The following is a 17,411-nucleotide window of genomic DNA, read 5'->3' on the forward strand; positions in this document are numbered from 1 at the left end:
GAACTGCTGGATGTCCTCCATTGGTGTCTGGTGTGTCACATTTAATGCCATGGTTCGTTGCCTACCAAGTAAAGGTACTGTTCTCAGTCAAAACTCAAGCTTTTTTTCAATCCAAACTGTACCATGATGGATACAAGGCACTAGTGATTTGAGTGCAGCGCTGCTACGCATGGGCGGCAACAGCAGGAATAGCATTAGGTTTATTAGTGGAGACATACAATTAGGCCCATAAATATTTGGACATCGACACAGTTCTCTTTATTTTGGCTCTATGCACCACTACAATGGATTTGAAATGAAACTAACAAGATGTGCTTTAACTGCACACTTTCAGCTTTAATTTGAGGGTGGACGAATCACTTGATTGAACGGTGTAGGAATTACAACACTTTCTATATGTGCCTCCCACTTTTTAGGGGACCAAAAGTAATTGGACAAACTAAACAATCATAAATCAAACTTTCATTGTTTAATACGTGGTTGCAAATCCTTTGCAGTCAATTCCAGCCTGAAGTCTGGAAGGCATAGACATCACCAGACACTGGGTTTCATCCCTGGTGATGCTTTGTCAGGCCTCTACTGACACGGTCTTCAGTTCCTGCTTGTTCTTGGGGCATTTTCCCTTCATTTTGGTCTTCAACAAGTGAAATGCATGCTCTATCAGATTCAGGTAAGGTGATTGAGTGATAACATTCCATATTTGCCTTAAAAAACTCTTTGGTTGCTTTCGCAGTTTGCTTTGGGTCATTGTCCATCTGCACTGTGAAGCACCGTCCAATGTGTTCTGAAGCATTTGGCTGAATATGAGCAGATAATATTGCTGGAAACACTTCAGAATTCATCCTGCTGCTTTTGTCAGCAGTTACATCATCAATAAACACAAGGGAACCAGTTCCATTAGCAGCCATACATGCCCACACCATGACACTACCACCACCATGCTTCACTGATGAGGTGGTATGTTTTGGATCATGAGCAGTTCCTTTCCTTCTCCACACTCTTCTCTTCCCATCACTGTGGTACAAGTTGATCTTGGTCTCATCTGTCCAGAGGATGTTCTTCCAGAATCTTAACAGCTTTTTTAGGTGTTGTTTGGCAAATTCCAATCTTGTCTTCCTGTTTTTGATGCTCACCAATGGTTTCCATCTTGTGGTGAACCCTCTGTATTCACTCTGGTGAAGTCTTCTTTTGATTGTTGACTTTGAAACACACACACCTACCTCCTGGAGAGTGTTTTTGATCTGGCCAACTGTTGTGAAGAGGTTTTTCTTCACCAGGGAAAGAATTCTTCTGTCGTCCACCACAGTGGTTTTCTGTGGTCTTCCGTGTCTTTTGGTGTTGCTGAGCTCACTGGTGCATTCTTTCTTTTTAAGAATGTTCCAAACAGTTGATTTGGCCACACCTAATGTTTTTACTATTTCTCTGATGGGTTTGTTTTGATTTTTCAGCCTAATGTTGGCTTGCTTCACTGACAGTGACAGCTCCTTGGATCTCATATAGAAAGTTATCAGCAACAGATTCAAAATGCAAATGTCACTCCTCGAATCAACTCCAGAACTTTTACCTGTGTCATTGAAGATGAAACAATGAGGGAATAGCCCACAACTGTCCATGAAATAGCTTTTCAGTCAATTGTCCAATTACTTTTGGTCCCCTAAAAAGTGGGAGGCACATATAGAAAGTGTTGTAAGTCCTACACCGTTCACTTGATTTGGATGTTAATACCCTCAAATTAAAGCTGAAAGTGTACCGTTAGAGCACATCTTGTTAGTTTAATTTCAAATCCATTGTAGTGGTGTATAGAGCCAAAATAAAGAGAACTGTGTCGATGTCCAAATATTTATGGACCTAACTGTAAGCAAATGTCAAATATGGGATATGTTTTCTGGCATTTTTATTGCTCTTGGAGTCCAGGAATATGTGAAATTGAGATGAGGTATGTTGTGATTTGGTGCTGTACAAATAAAATTGAATTGAACTGAAATTGTGAATGAGACAAATTTTCTTCTGCATTGTCCAAATTTGTTATGATTAAATAACACCTATTGTTTAATACTGTTTTTAATTTATGTCATGATCTGGCTTGCTGGCGTGTATTTCCAAATTGTGTCTTGTAAGACTGTTTGGGAGGGGCTTGTGGTAAAGCAGGTGGCCAGCACTGTTGAGTTGCAGCAAGAAGGTGGCTGGTCTACATCCGGGTTTAGGTCCATCTGTGTGGCATCTGCATGTTCTCCCCATGTGTGCGCGGGTTTTCTCTGGTTTCCTCAGACAGTCGGTGATTGAACACTCTAAATAGACCATAGGTGTGAGTTGTTGTTCGTCTCTGTATGTTGGCCTCTCACCCTTTGTCAGCTGGTATTGGCTCCAGCGGCCCTGCGACCCTCGTGTGGAGGATAAAGTGGTAGACAATGAATGAATGAATGAACGGCGTGGCTTCCAGCCAAAACTGTGTTTATTCACTGATGGCTATCAGCACGCTAACACCATTATAGCAAACCAGACTACAGTATGGCTTTAAAAATAGAGTTGTTTGAAAACAGTACACAATAATTACACTTAAATGAAGTTAATAGTGCTGTGTTAGTATTTTAAAAGGGGGAATGATTAGGACTACGAATATAATATGATATAAAGGAAAATCTGCAGATATCAGAGGTGTCAAACTACATGTTGCTCATGGGCAACATGTATCCCCCTCTCACTTGATTGCATGTGGCCCACCATTTTAAATCCTATTATAATGAAAACAACGCGTGTGGAGATGATAGAATATAAACAGAATATAATAGTAAATATATTTTCTAGCAATAGTTCTTTAATAGTTGTAATCACTGCATTATTATATGTATTACATTAACCATTAAATGATATACTGTATATAAGTTTGTTTGGTGTTTTAATTACAGTTATTATTAATTAAATGTTTTATTCATTTCTGTCTGTTTCTGATATGAATAGATTTATTTTGCATCATATATCGTACATGTTTTAATTATGAAATATTCATAATTCCATATCAACACTTTTATTTTGAAATCTGAAAAATATCATCATGAATATCTTTACTGCACTATCATGATGGGATATTGTTATAAATCTCATATATGCACTAACTAAAACTAATGCTCATGAAACAGACCAGTAATGAGTTATACGCCTTATAAAGGCTTACATTTTAAGTAAATAAATAAGTAATTTAAGACTTTATGTAGCAGTAGTTGAGTTTTGGAGTTTGTTACTTTAATTTTGGTATTAGCCAGAGGTTCCAAACCTGCGGCCTGCGGGCCACATGAGGCCCCTGCAATCAGTTTCAAGTGCCCTTCCCATTAAATGTGTTTTTTTTTTATATTTATAGATTATTATTATTATTATTTTTAATTATTGAGACTATATAGGATTCCTACACCTTGGTTGACATCAAACCTTTCAAGGAATTTCCAGGATCAATTCCCTCAACCTCAAGGACCAAATGTGCTAACACAGCTTAAGATAGCAGGGCAACTTGTAAGAGCCACTTTGTCCATGGCGTCTTCTTTTATTGATTTGGGATCTTGGTCAAAGTCAGTCTTTGGTGAGACAGAGATCATGGAATTTCCCAGGCATCACATCATTCGCGCTCTCTTGCTTGACTTCAATGGCAAGAGTCTCTCCCACTGCCATCAATGGCAGTGGGAGAGACTCTTTTCTTGCAAAAAATGTAAGCACTTTTAATGACTCATGTCTAGTTAGGGCCTTGAACAATGTTTTTTTTCAATTTCAAGGATTTCAAGGACCCATGGGAACCCTGAATATATACGTTCCATATCGAAACAAACACTTATCTTGAAATTATGCAGTGTTGTCGCAATGTCGTGATTGCTATATCATACAATTATAAGCTCTGTTGTTTTCCCCCTTGACATAACTGCACTTTTATGACTGGACGTTTGAGACCCCCTGGTATAAGCCCTGAAAACACCATACCGGTTGAACCCTAATTGTTGAGTGCCTTGTTTATTATTGACAATTTGTTGCTGTATAAATAAAAAAATATTGAAGAAGAGGAAATAATGCATTTGTTGATGATCATTTCAGCAGTAGATTCATATATATTTGGTGCTCTAGTGTGTAATTGTACTCACTAGAGTAGTATGGCACAGAGGAATAAGACAGCATATATCAGGCTTTGGATACACACAATACAGTACTTGTTAGGAGACATTCATTTTTGTTGACAAAAAGAAAAAAAAAATCCCCTGCCACCTCATCATTTATTTAATGTGTTGTTGGCAAAGGCAGTGATAGTCACCATGACTGACCAGACAGAAGAGGGCGCTACACAGTTCCTGGACCAAAAATATAAAACAAAGGAAGAGCACAGCAGAAACTGCTGAGCACAGAAAAAAACCAAGTAAAAAAGTAATGATGAGACCCAGTCACACCAGATCAGTGATCAAGTGACTAACTACTGTAACTTGAAAACTACGGATGTATTGAAGTGATAGTCCATGTTTTTGAGATTGTGGTTGAATGAGGTAATGACATTACAAAAGACTCTAAGTTTATGATATCTTAAGAATGGGTTTGTCATTGTTAACATATGTGCAGGAGAGTTGGACAACCTGGAAAAGGCTGAGATAACCCAGGCATAGCTTTTTTGTTTTATGTGAGCCTTTTGTTAAGTGGCTGAAGTGTTTTGCTCCGCCTGTGTGACAGTGCCTCATACACGTACTTCAAAAACCTGAACTATCACTTTGAGCAAGGTAATTTCAGTCGCAGACACGATGCTACAACATAAAAAATAAGACTCTATCGGCATAAAAAATCAAGACAGTTCACCATTGCTTATGATTATGGGTCAAAGTTCAAATTGGCACACAGGTTTGTGCAGATTGAATTCATTTTTAAATCAATTGTGTTACTGATTGTGCCAATTCTACAAATTGTATTGCTAGAGTGACCAGGCCTGTACAAGTAAAAAACTTTCACATGGCAGATAGCTGGTATAAGGATACGCACTGTGTGATTGTGTGGGATTGTTTTGTCAGTAGCAGCAATTCCTGTGGGGAGAGCATTAAGGTTTTGGTGTCACCGGTTCCCTGGTTTTACCTTTAAACTTGACAGCAGCAGCAGAGGATTTAAACTGGCTAGGTGGCAGAGGGGCAGAGGACAGACAAACCAATCCTCATGGGACTAAGAAAAGTAAAAGGCACTTTGAAAAGTTGATAAATATAATATATATATATATATATATATATAAATATATATATATACTAGGTATACTGTATGTGTAAACAGGCATTTTCATATAGGATGGAATGCATAATATATATAAGTAATATATACTTGTGAATAGTATTATTGTAATATATAGTTATAAATGTTTGTATATTATTAGAACTGCAAAAAGCGGAGCTTAAAAAAGAAGGTGATTGATTTCATAAAGCGTGTTTGTGAGAGCAAATGTGTGGCAATAGGTTTCAGCTGCTGTGCACAAACTGAAGAGTTGCATAGGCAAGAAAACAAGTTGTTCCTGATCACTTATCGCTCAGTCGTGACCATCTTAAAGGAATAAATACAGCTAAATACAAAACAAAATGTTTTCAAATGGATTGCACTACTTTGTTCTATGAAGAGAGAAAATATTTTGCCCCGCTTTATATCAAATCAGCAACAGTCTTTCAAAGTCAGCTGACAAAATCAGTAGACGTACAGCAGGCACAGCTGCTCACGGCTGATCCTACAGTTCAGTGTCCTGATACTGGTGAGAGCTGGCAGTGTAATATCCAGATACTGCCTCCTTCTCTGTGCCCTCCTCAGCTGGGTAGAAGGGACGTCCCTCCTTAGAGGATGGAGACGTCTGATGTTCAGGATGGGAACTGGAACTGGGAAAACAGAAAGTAAGAGTTAAATACCACATTCTTCTTCTTCTAAGTATCCAGTGTCAACCTGTCAACATTTCAGTATTTGCACTTTAAGTTAATTAGTTAAATTGTTGTTTATGTTGATGGGTAATTATGCGTTAAGTTGTAATAACCACATGTATGTGTTGAAAGATAAGCAAGTTTAGAAATAAAGTGAAGTGGACTGATTATTAATCTCATGTTCACATGAACACAATAATATTCATGGGAATTACTGATCCTAGTCTCGTGTGTTGATCAGATTCATGGTTTAATGTTTGGGTGTGGATTTCAAAGTGAGCCCCTGACACTCTTCAGTTTGGGAATGGCTGTCCTATGCCATACATATTCAGACTTTCAAATACAAACTTGAATTCATTATTTCAGCTTCATTAATTCCATTTCAGTGGAGCATACCAGATCGCTTCATCTTGAGCAGAATCCAACTGCATTTCCCCAGAAATTGTCTTCTTCTAGTAAGCTTTAATATTTACATGAATGATTACATGATCTAATAAAGTCAATCACATGCTTTGATCAAGGTGGAAATATCTATTTTCTTTTCCAAAATAAGATAATAACACACTTTCTTTAGAAAACAATGCAGAGACACAGAGATTCAGTCATGAGTGGAGTTTGGAGTGTGTCACACGGCTGTAGTGAGCTTACCCGATTGGCTGTGGTCTAGTGTGGTCCAGTTTGGCCGTCTTCAGAGGAACAGCGTAGATGTCTGTGTGCGTCTGAACAATTTCTAGCTGGAAACAGAATAACTGATTAAACTCAAGAAACTCAACACATTTCCATATTTCTATGGAAGAGGATTATTTTCTTAGAATGCTTTTCACAACAGGAAATGTTAACTGCCATGAAAACGATATATGAAGCTGTGATTCCCTCATGGTACAGTTTGGTTTGGTATAGTACAGTGTGCCAAAGAATGGAGCAGTTGGGGCTGGTTATTTTAGAACGAGATTTTAATGGAGAAAATACGCACTGTACCACACCTCACCGTTCCCCTGAGTGGAATTACAGCTTAAGATATCTGCACATTAATCTTCAGCTTTTCCCACCCTGGCATTCTGCGCCTCCTGTATCTCCAGCAGCCTGTGGGCTCGGGCAAAGTGATCCATCTTTTCAAAGGCTTTGATCTTTCCTAAGAAGGACCTCATGGAAGGGTCCTCAACAGAGCTGTCATCTGCCGCCTCCTGCCGACCGCAGGCCACCACTGTCCCACACGGCCGAGCCACAGCGGAGTGAGATACGGTCTCTGCTGCGCTCCTGCAGCTGCTGGGCAGTCGTGGTTGGGCAGGGAGCTGGAGCGCTCCCAGGTGCTGCGGTTTACTGAAGGAGAGGTGGTGAAGAGGAGGTGGTGGCAGAGGGGCATACAAGGCAGCTGAGTGAGAGATGGGAGGCAGAGGGTCGTTGTTGCTGCTGGCAGGACTGCTGCTGGAGGGGGAGTCGTAACTTCGGCTGGAGCTGGGAGGCGGCGAGTGATGTAGGCGCGGGTGATGATGTGGGTTGATGATGCCCGATACAAAGACTGGTTCGTCCCTCAGGGACAGTTTCACCTGTTTAAGGAGAGAAAGCATTAGAACCACAAACTGAAGACTCAAAAACACACCCAGCATGAGACAGACAGACTCGCTGTCACTGAGAACTTGGCTGCATTTCTAAATCTACATCTTGCGCTGCGACAGACTCTTCTGCCTGGAATCTGAAGTTCTTTAACGGCTACTGCCATATTTTCAAAAGTGTCCAAATTTCATGAAAAAGCATACAATATGTTCAAACTTTCCATTCAATGCATTAATAAAGAAATGGAGGCTTAACTATTTTTTATATGATAACTAATAAATGTATATTATAATGTAATAAATATTGCTAAAGTGCTAAATAAACCCATGATATCCTCAATGTGTCCAAATGAGCTCAATAATAAAGAAAAAATGCCTTAACTATTTTTTCTGTGAAAAAACTATTACCAATCATAGCCAAAGTAATAATGATTGTACTTGTAGATAGTTGTTACATGAATCATTGTACAACATTTGAAGGCAATATATCCATCAGTCTGGAAGATAAAGCCGAAAATGTGTTTTTAGAATAATAAATTAATTAATTTGCTAATTAATAATAAAGCTACAAAGATAGGGATAATTCTCAGGTGGTATGTGATGCCCATGCAAAATTTGAAGCCAATACCTGCTTACTTTGGAAGATACAGGCGAAAATATGGTTTTTATATCATTAATTAATTAACTAATTAATAATAATGGTAGACAGCTCAAAATCAATAGGGATCATCTACAGGGGGTATGTGACCCATAAAAAAAATAAGAAAATTTAATCTCAAACGCCTTTCCAGTTATCGCGTTAACGGCTAAAATCTGCGGACACGGACGCGGACGACGACGCGGACAACAACGCGGCCGCGCGAGACCAATTTCATAATATCCGCGCGCGTTTCTCGTGGATATAATGATGAAACAAAAAGTGATTATCATGAGATAAAGTCATAATTATGAATGTGAATTTTCACCAACTTTTTCGGTCTGTATTTTGTGCCCTATCCGATATTTTAAAAAAAACTTTCCAATTTATTCCGTTTCTCAACCGGTCCACAGTGACCTCACCAAGTTTGAAGGTGATCGCTTAAAAACTGTAGGACTAGATAGATTTTTTAGCGCTGGTGCAAATTCGTCAAAAACGCGTCCGTCATAATTATGAGATAAAAAGTCATAATTATGAGATAAAAAGTAGAAATTATGAGATAAAGTCATAATTATGAGATTAAAAGACAAAATTATGAGATAAAAGTCATATTTATGCGATAAAAAGTAATTATGATATAAAAATTTATAATTTTGAGATAAAAAGTCAAAATTATGAGATAAAAAGGGATAATTATGAGATAAATTGTCAAAATTATGAGACAAAAGTAAATTATGGGAAAAAAAATCATAATTAAGAGATAAAAAGTTGAAATTATGAGATAAATAGTCATAATTATGAGATTAAAAAAGTCATAATTATGAGATAAAAAAATCGAAATTATGAGAAAAAAGTCATAATTATGATTATGAGATATAAAGTGATAATTTTGAGATAAAAAGTCCTAATTATGCGATAAAAAGCCGTAATTATGAGATAACAAGTTGAAATTATGAGATAAAGTCATAATTATGAGATAAAAATTCAAAATTATGATTTCAAAAGTTTAAATTATAAGATAAAAAGCCACAGTTATGAGATAAAAAGTTGAAATTATGATTTAAAAAAAGTTGAAATTATGATATAAAAAGTCGAAATGATGAGAAAAAAGTCATAATTATGATTATGAGATAAAAAGTGATAATTTTGAAATACAAAGTCATAATTATGTGATGAAAAGCCATAATTATGAGATAAAAGTCAAAATTATGAGATAAAGTCATAATTATGAGATAAAAATTCAAAATTATGATTTCAAAAGTCTAAATTATAAGATAAAAAGCCATAGTTACAAGATAAAAAGCCATAGTTACAAGATAAAAAGTCATAATTGTGAGATAAAAAGTCAAAATTATTATGAGATTTAAAAAAGTTGAAATTATGAGATAAATAGTCATAATTATGATTATGAGATATAAAGTGATAATTTTGAGATAAAAAGTCCCAATTATTAATTGAGATAAAAAGTCAAAAATTATGAGATAAAGTCATAATTATGAGAATTATGATTTAAAAAGTCGAAATTATAAGATAAAAAGTGGAAATTATGATTTAAAAAAGTTGAAATTATGAGATAAAAAAGGTTGAAATTATGAGAAAAAAAGTGATAATTTTGACATAAAAAGTTATGATTATGCGATAAAAAGCCATAATTATGAGATAAAAAGTTGAAATTATGAGACAAAGTCATAATTATGAGATAAAAATCTAAAATTATGATTTCAAAAGTCAAAATTATAAGATAAAAAGCCATAGTTATGAGATAAAAAGTCATAATTGTGAGATTAAAAAGTCAAAATTATGAGATAAAAGTCATAATTATGAGATAATATGTAACAACTTTGTAGTGCTGGACAAGGCGGTTAACTGTGTCAATATTAACGCATGCCGCGTTTTTTTAACGACCGACCGGAAAAGTGACTCCCGACTGTTATACTGAGTCTGCTCTTTTCATTTAATAAACAGACCACTTCAGTTCCACTGTAGGCGCGCTAACCGCGCTAAAGGAGCTAATGCAGCTAACGAACTGGTAAATGGTGCCTGGACTCTGGTGTCGCGGCACGTAAACATGACGTGCGTTAACCCAGTACCCAGCACTATAATTAGGAGATTAAAAAAAGTCAGAATTATGAGACAAAAAGTTGAAATTATGAGACATAAAGTTGAAATTATGAGATAAAACGTCATCATTTTTATCCTCGTTTTTACCTGGTTTTTTTTTATTTATTTATTTGTGGCGGAAACAGGCTTCCATAAGCACCAAACTCCATAACGAAAATTTGGGCACAGGAGCTGCTGTTCTACTGCTGACTTGTATGGTATGTTTGCGTAAACAAAGTATTTTAAACACAGTCTAAGTCTCCAAAAAAATTCAGGTTATACTGTGTGTTTGTCCCTCACCTTGTTGTCAGCTAAGGAAGGCACTGGAGGGCTGGACCTTTTGAGAACTTCCCGACAACTGATTTTTCTCATGCGACTCCTGATGTCCGGACTGTATCTGCGCAAGATCTACACACACACACACACACACACACACACACACACACACACACACACACACACACACACACACACACACACACACACACACACACACACACACACACACACACACACACACACACACACACACACACACACACACACACACACACACGGATTGGATTATATTGCACAGGAGAGTAAATTATGCCATGTAAAAAATCTCTATATTTGTCAGTTTTTATTATTCTAGAAATAAATACAAGCCCTTGTCAAGTCACGTCAAGTCAAATTTATTTATAACGCACATTTACAAGCGGCAACCAAAGTGCTTCACAGAAAAGTGCTTAAGTGCTTTTGTGCAAATACACATTGGAAAATGGCCAAATGCAAGTAAAAGAAAGAAAAGAAATGAGAACGGTTAAAATACAATGACTGAATTAAAATAATATATAAAAAACAGAACATTAAAAGGTAACTAGGGGACACTATTGGATTGCACTTAAAAAGGACACATTAATTGTAGGAAAGTGAAAAAAGGTGGGTCTTTAGCTGGGATTTAAAAATATTTGGGGACTGTCCTGCACGGATGTGTAGGGGGAGGCAGTTCCAGAGTCTGGTGGCTGCTACTGCGAAGGCTCGGTCCCCCCTGGATTTTAGCCTGGTCCTGGGCACTTCCAACAACGGTCAGCTGACCGAAGTGCTCTAGAAGGGATGTGGAGGTGGAGAATATCAGACAGATAAGTGGGGGCCAGACCATGGAGGGATTTGTATACAGTCAGAAGAAGTTTGAAATCAATGCGATAGCGGATGGAGAGCCAGTGGAGCGATGCGAGGACCGGGGTGATGTGATTTCCCTTCTTAGTACAGGTGAGGAGTCGGGCGGCTGAATTTTGGACTAACTGCAGGCGGCGGAGTTGAGATTGATCGGTGTAGAGAGCGTTGCAGTAGTCCAGTTGTGATGTTATGAAAGCATGGATGACTCTCTCTAGATCCCTCTGGGGCAGGTAGGCTTTGGTTTCTGCGAGGGTTCTCAGGTGGAAAAAGCTTTCTCTGACAACTGCACTGACCTGCTTCTCAAATTTAAAGGCACTGTCAAAGATCACGCCCAGATTTCTGACAGAAGTCCTGATGTTAGAGGCGAGAGGGCCCAGGGCATTGGTGGGGAAGGCCGGAGAGGATTTGCCAAAAACAATGATCTCAGTCTTGCTCTCATTAAGGTCAAGCAATGGCTGGAGTGCAGCCTGCCCATCAATCTTTAGGGGGAGATACAGCTGGACATCGTCAGCGTAGCAGTGGAAGGAGATGTTATGGTTGACCAGGATTTCCCCTAGGGGTAAAACATATAGCAAAAATAAGTTGGGACCTAGAATAGAGCCTTGAGGGACCCCGCAAATGAGGGGGGCAACAGAAGAGATGGAATCTCCAAGCTGTACAGAGAAGCTCCTGTTGGCCAGGTAGGACTGAAAAGGTAAAAAACGTAGGAGCAGGTCATTAAGTACTCTCAGGAGAGCGGCCTCTGTGCTGTGGGAAGTTCTAAAGCCAGACTGAAAGTTCTCATAGATGTTGTTGTCAGTTAAAAAGGATTGCAGCTGGACATAAACTTCTCGCTCAAGGACTTTAGATAGGAAGGGAAGCTTGGAGATAGGCCTGAAGTTTGAGAAAATAGAGGGGTCAAGGTTTGGCTTCTTAAGTAGTGGTTGCACCACGGCATGCTTGAAGGCAGCCGGGACGGAACCAGAGGAGAGGATGATGTTGATCAACAGTAGAAGGAAGGGGGCAACTGTGTCAAAAACTGTAGACTCCTTGAGTATACGGGAGGGTAGGCAGTCAGAGGGGCAGTTGGGCTGCAGATGTCTGACTGCATCAGAGAGGAAGGATAGGGAAATGGGCTCAAACTGCTCAAGGACAGCTGGCTGGGGGAGGCGGGGTGGGGCAGGGAGATGGGTGGCAGAGGTATCAGAAGGTCTGAGTGCAGCAATATTTTCAATGAAGAATTTTTGAAAGTTTTCACAGAGGGCGAGTGAGGGCACAACAGAGGATTCAATACGGGGATTTATGAGGGAATTTAGAGTATTGAAAAGAACCTGGGGTTTTTGACTGTTTCTGGAGACCAGGGATGAAATGTACTGGGATTTGGCGGTTTTAACGGCTCGATGGTAATCCGCCAGGCAACTTCGCAAGATTTGGAGGAACACGTGAAGGCGGTCCTTCTGCCACTTGCGCTCAGCCCGCCTACAGGCCCGTCTGAGGTCGCACGTTGCATCGTTGAGCCATGGTGATAACTGTGCTTTAGAGCGTTTGGGCTTGAAAGGAGCAACAGAGTCCAGAATGCCAGTGCAAGCTGCAGAGAACATGGACATAAGCTCATCGGCAACATGATCAGAGCTAAGGGCAGGTGACGGCCTACACAAGGGGGAGTCATTGAAGGCGGCTGAAAATTTCCCAGCGGTCGAGGGGTTAATGAAGCGTGAGACCCGTTTGGAGACAGATGGGGAACTACCTAAACATGGGACTGACACGGAGAAGAGAATTGGGGAGAGGTCGGAGAAAGACATGGCACAGATTTCATTCAAAGAGACAGAACACGAGACCTAATGTGTGACCTTTTTCGTGCGTTGGGCCGGAGACAGCTTGCCTGAGACTGAATGAGTCGAGGAGGTTCAGAAAGTCCCGGGTCAGAGGCTGTGACTCACATCAAACATGGACATTAAAATCACCACAAATTGTAATGTGATCGTCATGGATAAAGTCTCTGTTGAATTTAGGTGGACGGTACACCACTGCACACAAAACGGAGAAAGACAGAATTATTTCAAACAGTTGTAGTTCACAGCTAGCAAAACCAGCGTGTGGAATCTGCCCGCAGTGAAAAAACGACTTGTAAACAGAGGCCACGCCTCTTCCTCTCACAGTCGCTCGAGGGGAATTAAAAAAGTTACAGTACGGTGGAAGGAGTTCAGAGAACGGTTTGATCTTCAGTTTCACCAGCAGACCTCCCCTCCTTCCTCGTCTCCTGGAGCGTTGTTTGCGAGGAGGGACCGCGGGCATGAGGCACAGGTAAGCGGGGATACCTGACAACACGGGCCGGGGAGGCTTGTTCCAATCTCCTGGTTGGGGTCTAGCTGCCCGAGTCTCACGGAGAATATGGTCGCGGATGTTAAACAGGGCTTGACGATTGTAGCACAGTAGGGCAGATACATCCAGATAAAGGCTTAAAAACATGGCTGTAATAAACGTTAAACAGAGCGCCCGTGGTAGACGGCTCCCCGAACACACTGGCGCCATCCTGGGTCAAACCAACTCTCCTTGTGGACACAGCCCTAATGCATTTCTGACTTGTCATTAAGTAATACCCCACCTGCACAGCAGATGGCAGCATTAAACAAAGAGAGGCAGACTTGGATTTGGATGTATGGATTCACATACATTCTGAACCATGCTGTCATCAGCATAATATTTGAATTGTGGTTAGGTTAAGTTTAGAGGTAATGTTTAGGCTGTCCAAATGAATGAAAGTCAATGACAATGTGTGTGTGTGTATGTGTGTGTGTGTGTGTGTGTGTGTGTGTGTGTGTGTGTGTGTGTGTGTGTGTGTGTGTGCACGTGTGTGTGTGTGTGACTCTGACCTCCTCAGCTGTCACAGGCTCAGACGAGCGACTTATGGCCGACATGTGTATTGTCTCCAAATCGTGCTCGTTATCTGTGTAGCAGCCTCCCTCGTCTGCAGTGTCGTCCAGGTCAGAGGTCAGCCGGCTATCTATGCTGAGGTAGTCGGCAGACATGGCCGAAAGGAAGGACAGACGCTCCACGTCCTGGCAGTCCAGATCAGTCTCTACTCCCTCCAGCTAGAAGAGACACATGATGGATCTTGGATGCACAGGACGGAAGGATGGACAGACGGATACACGAGAACAAGAGAGAGAGCGAGAGAGACAGAGAGAGAGAGAGAGAGAGAGAGAAGAAAGACAAACAAAGCCAAACTGTAGAGCACTACTGGCAGGAGGTGGAACCACAGAGAGTATTCTCAGCGCAAACACACAGGTGGTTGCTATGAAGGTGGCAGGAAGGTAGAAAGCCAGTCAGTCTAGTAGAGACTAATACTAATGACAGAAATCAAACAATCATGTCCACCCAGTCATGTTTATTAGGTAAAATATGAATATACCATGTGCTGTAGTTCATCAACAACCTTCAAAATAAAAGTGTATATCCTTTCATTTTTAACTATTTACTACTATTATTCATTATTATTAACAAATATCTGTCAGTTTCATTATCTCATCTCAACTCTAGTCATGCGTTGAACCAGGCCACCTTGCCACGATGTTAGTTAGCTGCATTTGCGCATCACATATGATTTGAACATTGATGGAATGAAAATGTTTCTTATTAAAGCTCTCATAGAGTGGTCCTGTTGCACATATATGTTAGTTATGGAGGTCTACTTACATACATTAACTTGTTTTTATGGTCAAAAACCTCCTACTTGCTGTAAACGAGCCGATAGAAATCCTCTTTTCTGACGATGTACTCAGCCACGATATTTCAGACATAAATCTCACACCCAGAAGACAGAGTGTGTTGTGATTCCCACCTGTCTTGTGATTGGCCAGTACCTGGAAGTGACATAATCAGCACACCCGCTCTCAGAAGCGCAGCTCCCCCCTCTGGAACGGTGGATGCACTGCTCCTCATTATCAAAATATAGTTTTAACAGTGTTTAAAAATAGCTTCTTCACGACTCCCGCCGCAGTCCCTTTTATGACTATGACCCGGAGTCAGACCCAGAGTCAGAAGACACTGTCGCTCGTGAAACACGGAGCAGGAGGATCTGCTGTTCAGAAGAACCGCTGTTTACTTATAGACAATAGCTGGAGAAACGTGTGTACGCCAGCCATGAAGTTGGCGTGGGCACAGCACATTTCACGTTTCATACATCTGCTCGTGAGCGCGGAAAAGGAGGTACTCCTTTTTTGTGCATACGCAACATTTGTACATGAGGCCCCTGGTGTCTGATTGGTTGGAGGAACCACAACATGCTACACTAGATTATTGGGAACAGAGCTTTATCGTAAGTGCTCTGTTAGACTGTGTATACTTGTACTTGTTACCTCTTTAGGACCTTTTTTTTGGCATAAACACTGACCATGTCAGGACCAGTAGTCCTCATAGAGACAAAAAACTGGTCCTAATGAGGCATAACCTCAAATAGGAACTGAACTGGTCAAAATCAGGGCTAAGATGTGAATTGTGTTTGTGTGTGTGTGTGTGTGTGTTTACCTTGCCATCAGAAACCCAGACAGCTTGCAACTGCTGCTCTCTGATGGAGTCTTTGACACTGCCGTACCAGGCGTCGTTGGCTGAGTTCAGATCAATGGCGGCTAAGTGAAACACATACACAGTGTAAATGTGCAGCCACTGTTTGATACATTACAGCTGTCTGTATGTCTGTATGTACGTGTGTGTGTGCTGAGTGTACCAGTGAATAAGTGAGAGCATGTCTTTCTCAGTTTGACGGCCTGCTCGTAGAGTTTGCGAGCGCTGCGGTTGGAGCTGGGGATGACCCTCTGTCTCATTGCCTTGATGCCATGCTTGCTGTCTGGGTTGAAGAAGATGACGATGGGATACCACTGAGTGTAGTTCAGGGTGTCCACTGCCTTGGGGGTCACATCTAGCAAGGCGTGCTTGTCCTGTGCGGAGTGAGAGACAAAGACGCGTAGTTATGAAGACTCAGTATAACCCAGGTCAACCTAGTATGTCACAGCCCAAAACTGCTATAGCTGGCAGCTATTTGTTAGCATGTTGAATGCTATTCAATGTCTTTTTAACCGTCCTTTAACCTCTTCTTCACAGTTGCCCCCAGTACCAGACGCAGCGACAAAAGCGTCATAAAACCATATCTAACTTTAATAAACACAGACATGCTGCATACCCACAGAAAGGTAAGAAACTCAGCTAAAAGCTCATATAAAAATTCTTATGTTCACGAAACACAATTAAAACACCAATGGATCAAACAGCAGGAGCGAAAAACCCGTTACAGCGCACACATTGAAAAGCGGCACCGGAGTGTCAGCGTGATTATGTAAACAAAAAAACGTGTCGGCTGGACAGCAGAGAATTCACAGATTCTAACGGTAACATTTTTATCACCCTACGAACAAGATTCACGGATCCAGCCCCAAAATAAGAGCAAAACAACAACTGACTTTCAAGAAATACAAGCAGAAATGTTGTCTTACCTTTGCTGTTTATCAACACAAGTTATTTCCACTGGAACAAAACCACTTCTAATGAAGAACTACACTTTCCAGCATGCTTTGGGAACAAATCCCGGTCTGATTGATCATTACAGAGCGACATTAGATCGTTCTGATTAAAGAAGGGCGAATGTCCGCACAAATGTGTTATACGCATTTATGTCCCTTTGACTCGCTAATGAAGTGATTCACACGCATTTGGAGATCTGGGTCTGATTTTACCGGTTTAGAGGTTTAAAATGAGCTGTCAATCACCCAAATTGACCAAGGTAAGCCAGAGCTATGGCGCTGCTTAACTGAAGACGCTGCGGAGTCATAGAGTTGTTATTACGCACCGCACAGGGAGCATCGATTTACAGCGAGTTATCATACTTTTTTTTTTTTTTTTTTTTCTTCAAAACAAGTTCTTTTTAGACCTGTAGTGACATATGAATAAAATTAAATGGGCTTTTAATAATTTGGTACCTAAGAAATCTCAAATGGCACTAATTTTCATTAATTTAGTTATCGATTAATCAATTAATTGTTTCAGCTCTAGTCACAAGTACATGGAATATGGGCTGAGCGCCAAGGA

General features: G+C 40.3%; 1 protein-coding gene across 1 annotated transcript in view; it reads right to left on the reverse strand.

The window, feature by feature from the left end:
• Positions 1–5,361: 5,361 nt before the first annotated feature.
• tjp2b (tight junction protein 2b (zona occludens 2)) overlaps positions 5,362–17,411 on the reverse strand; it is a 69,274-nt gene continuing 57,224 nt past the window's right edge. The window contains exons 17-23 of the mRNA XM_083900813.1: positions 16,057–16,267; positions 15,858–15,958; positions 14,204–14,422; positions 10,494–10,601; positions 6,953–7,450; positions 6,552–6,637; positions 5,362–5,864 (exon numbers count right to left, since the gene is read on the reverse strand). Of these exons, the coding sequence (XP_083756939.1) occupies positions 5,720–5,864; positions 6,552–6,637; positions 6,953–7,450; positions 10,494–10,601; positions 14,204–14,422; positions 15,858–15,958; positions 16,057–16,267 (1,368 nt within the window). The 3' untranslated portion in view covers positions 5,362–5,719. The remainder of the gene's footprint in view (positions 5,865–6,551; positions 6,638–6,952; positions 7,451–10,493; positions 10,602–14,203; positions 14,423–15,857; positions 15,959–16,056; positions 16,268–17,411) is intronic.

This window comes from Microchirus variegatus (genome assembly GCF_963457635.1).
Source record: "Microchirus variegatus genome assembly, chromosome: 14".
NCBI lineage: Eukaryota > Metazoa > Chordata > Actinopteri > Pleuronectiformes > Soleidae > Microchirus > Microchirus variegatus.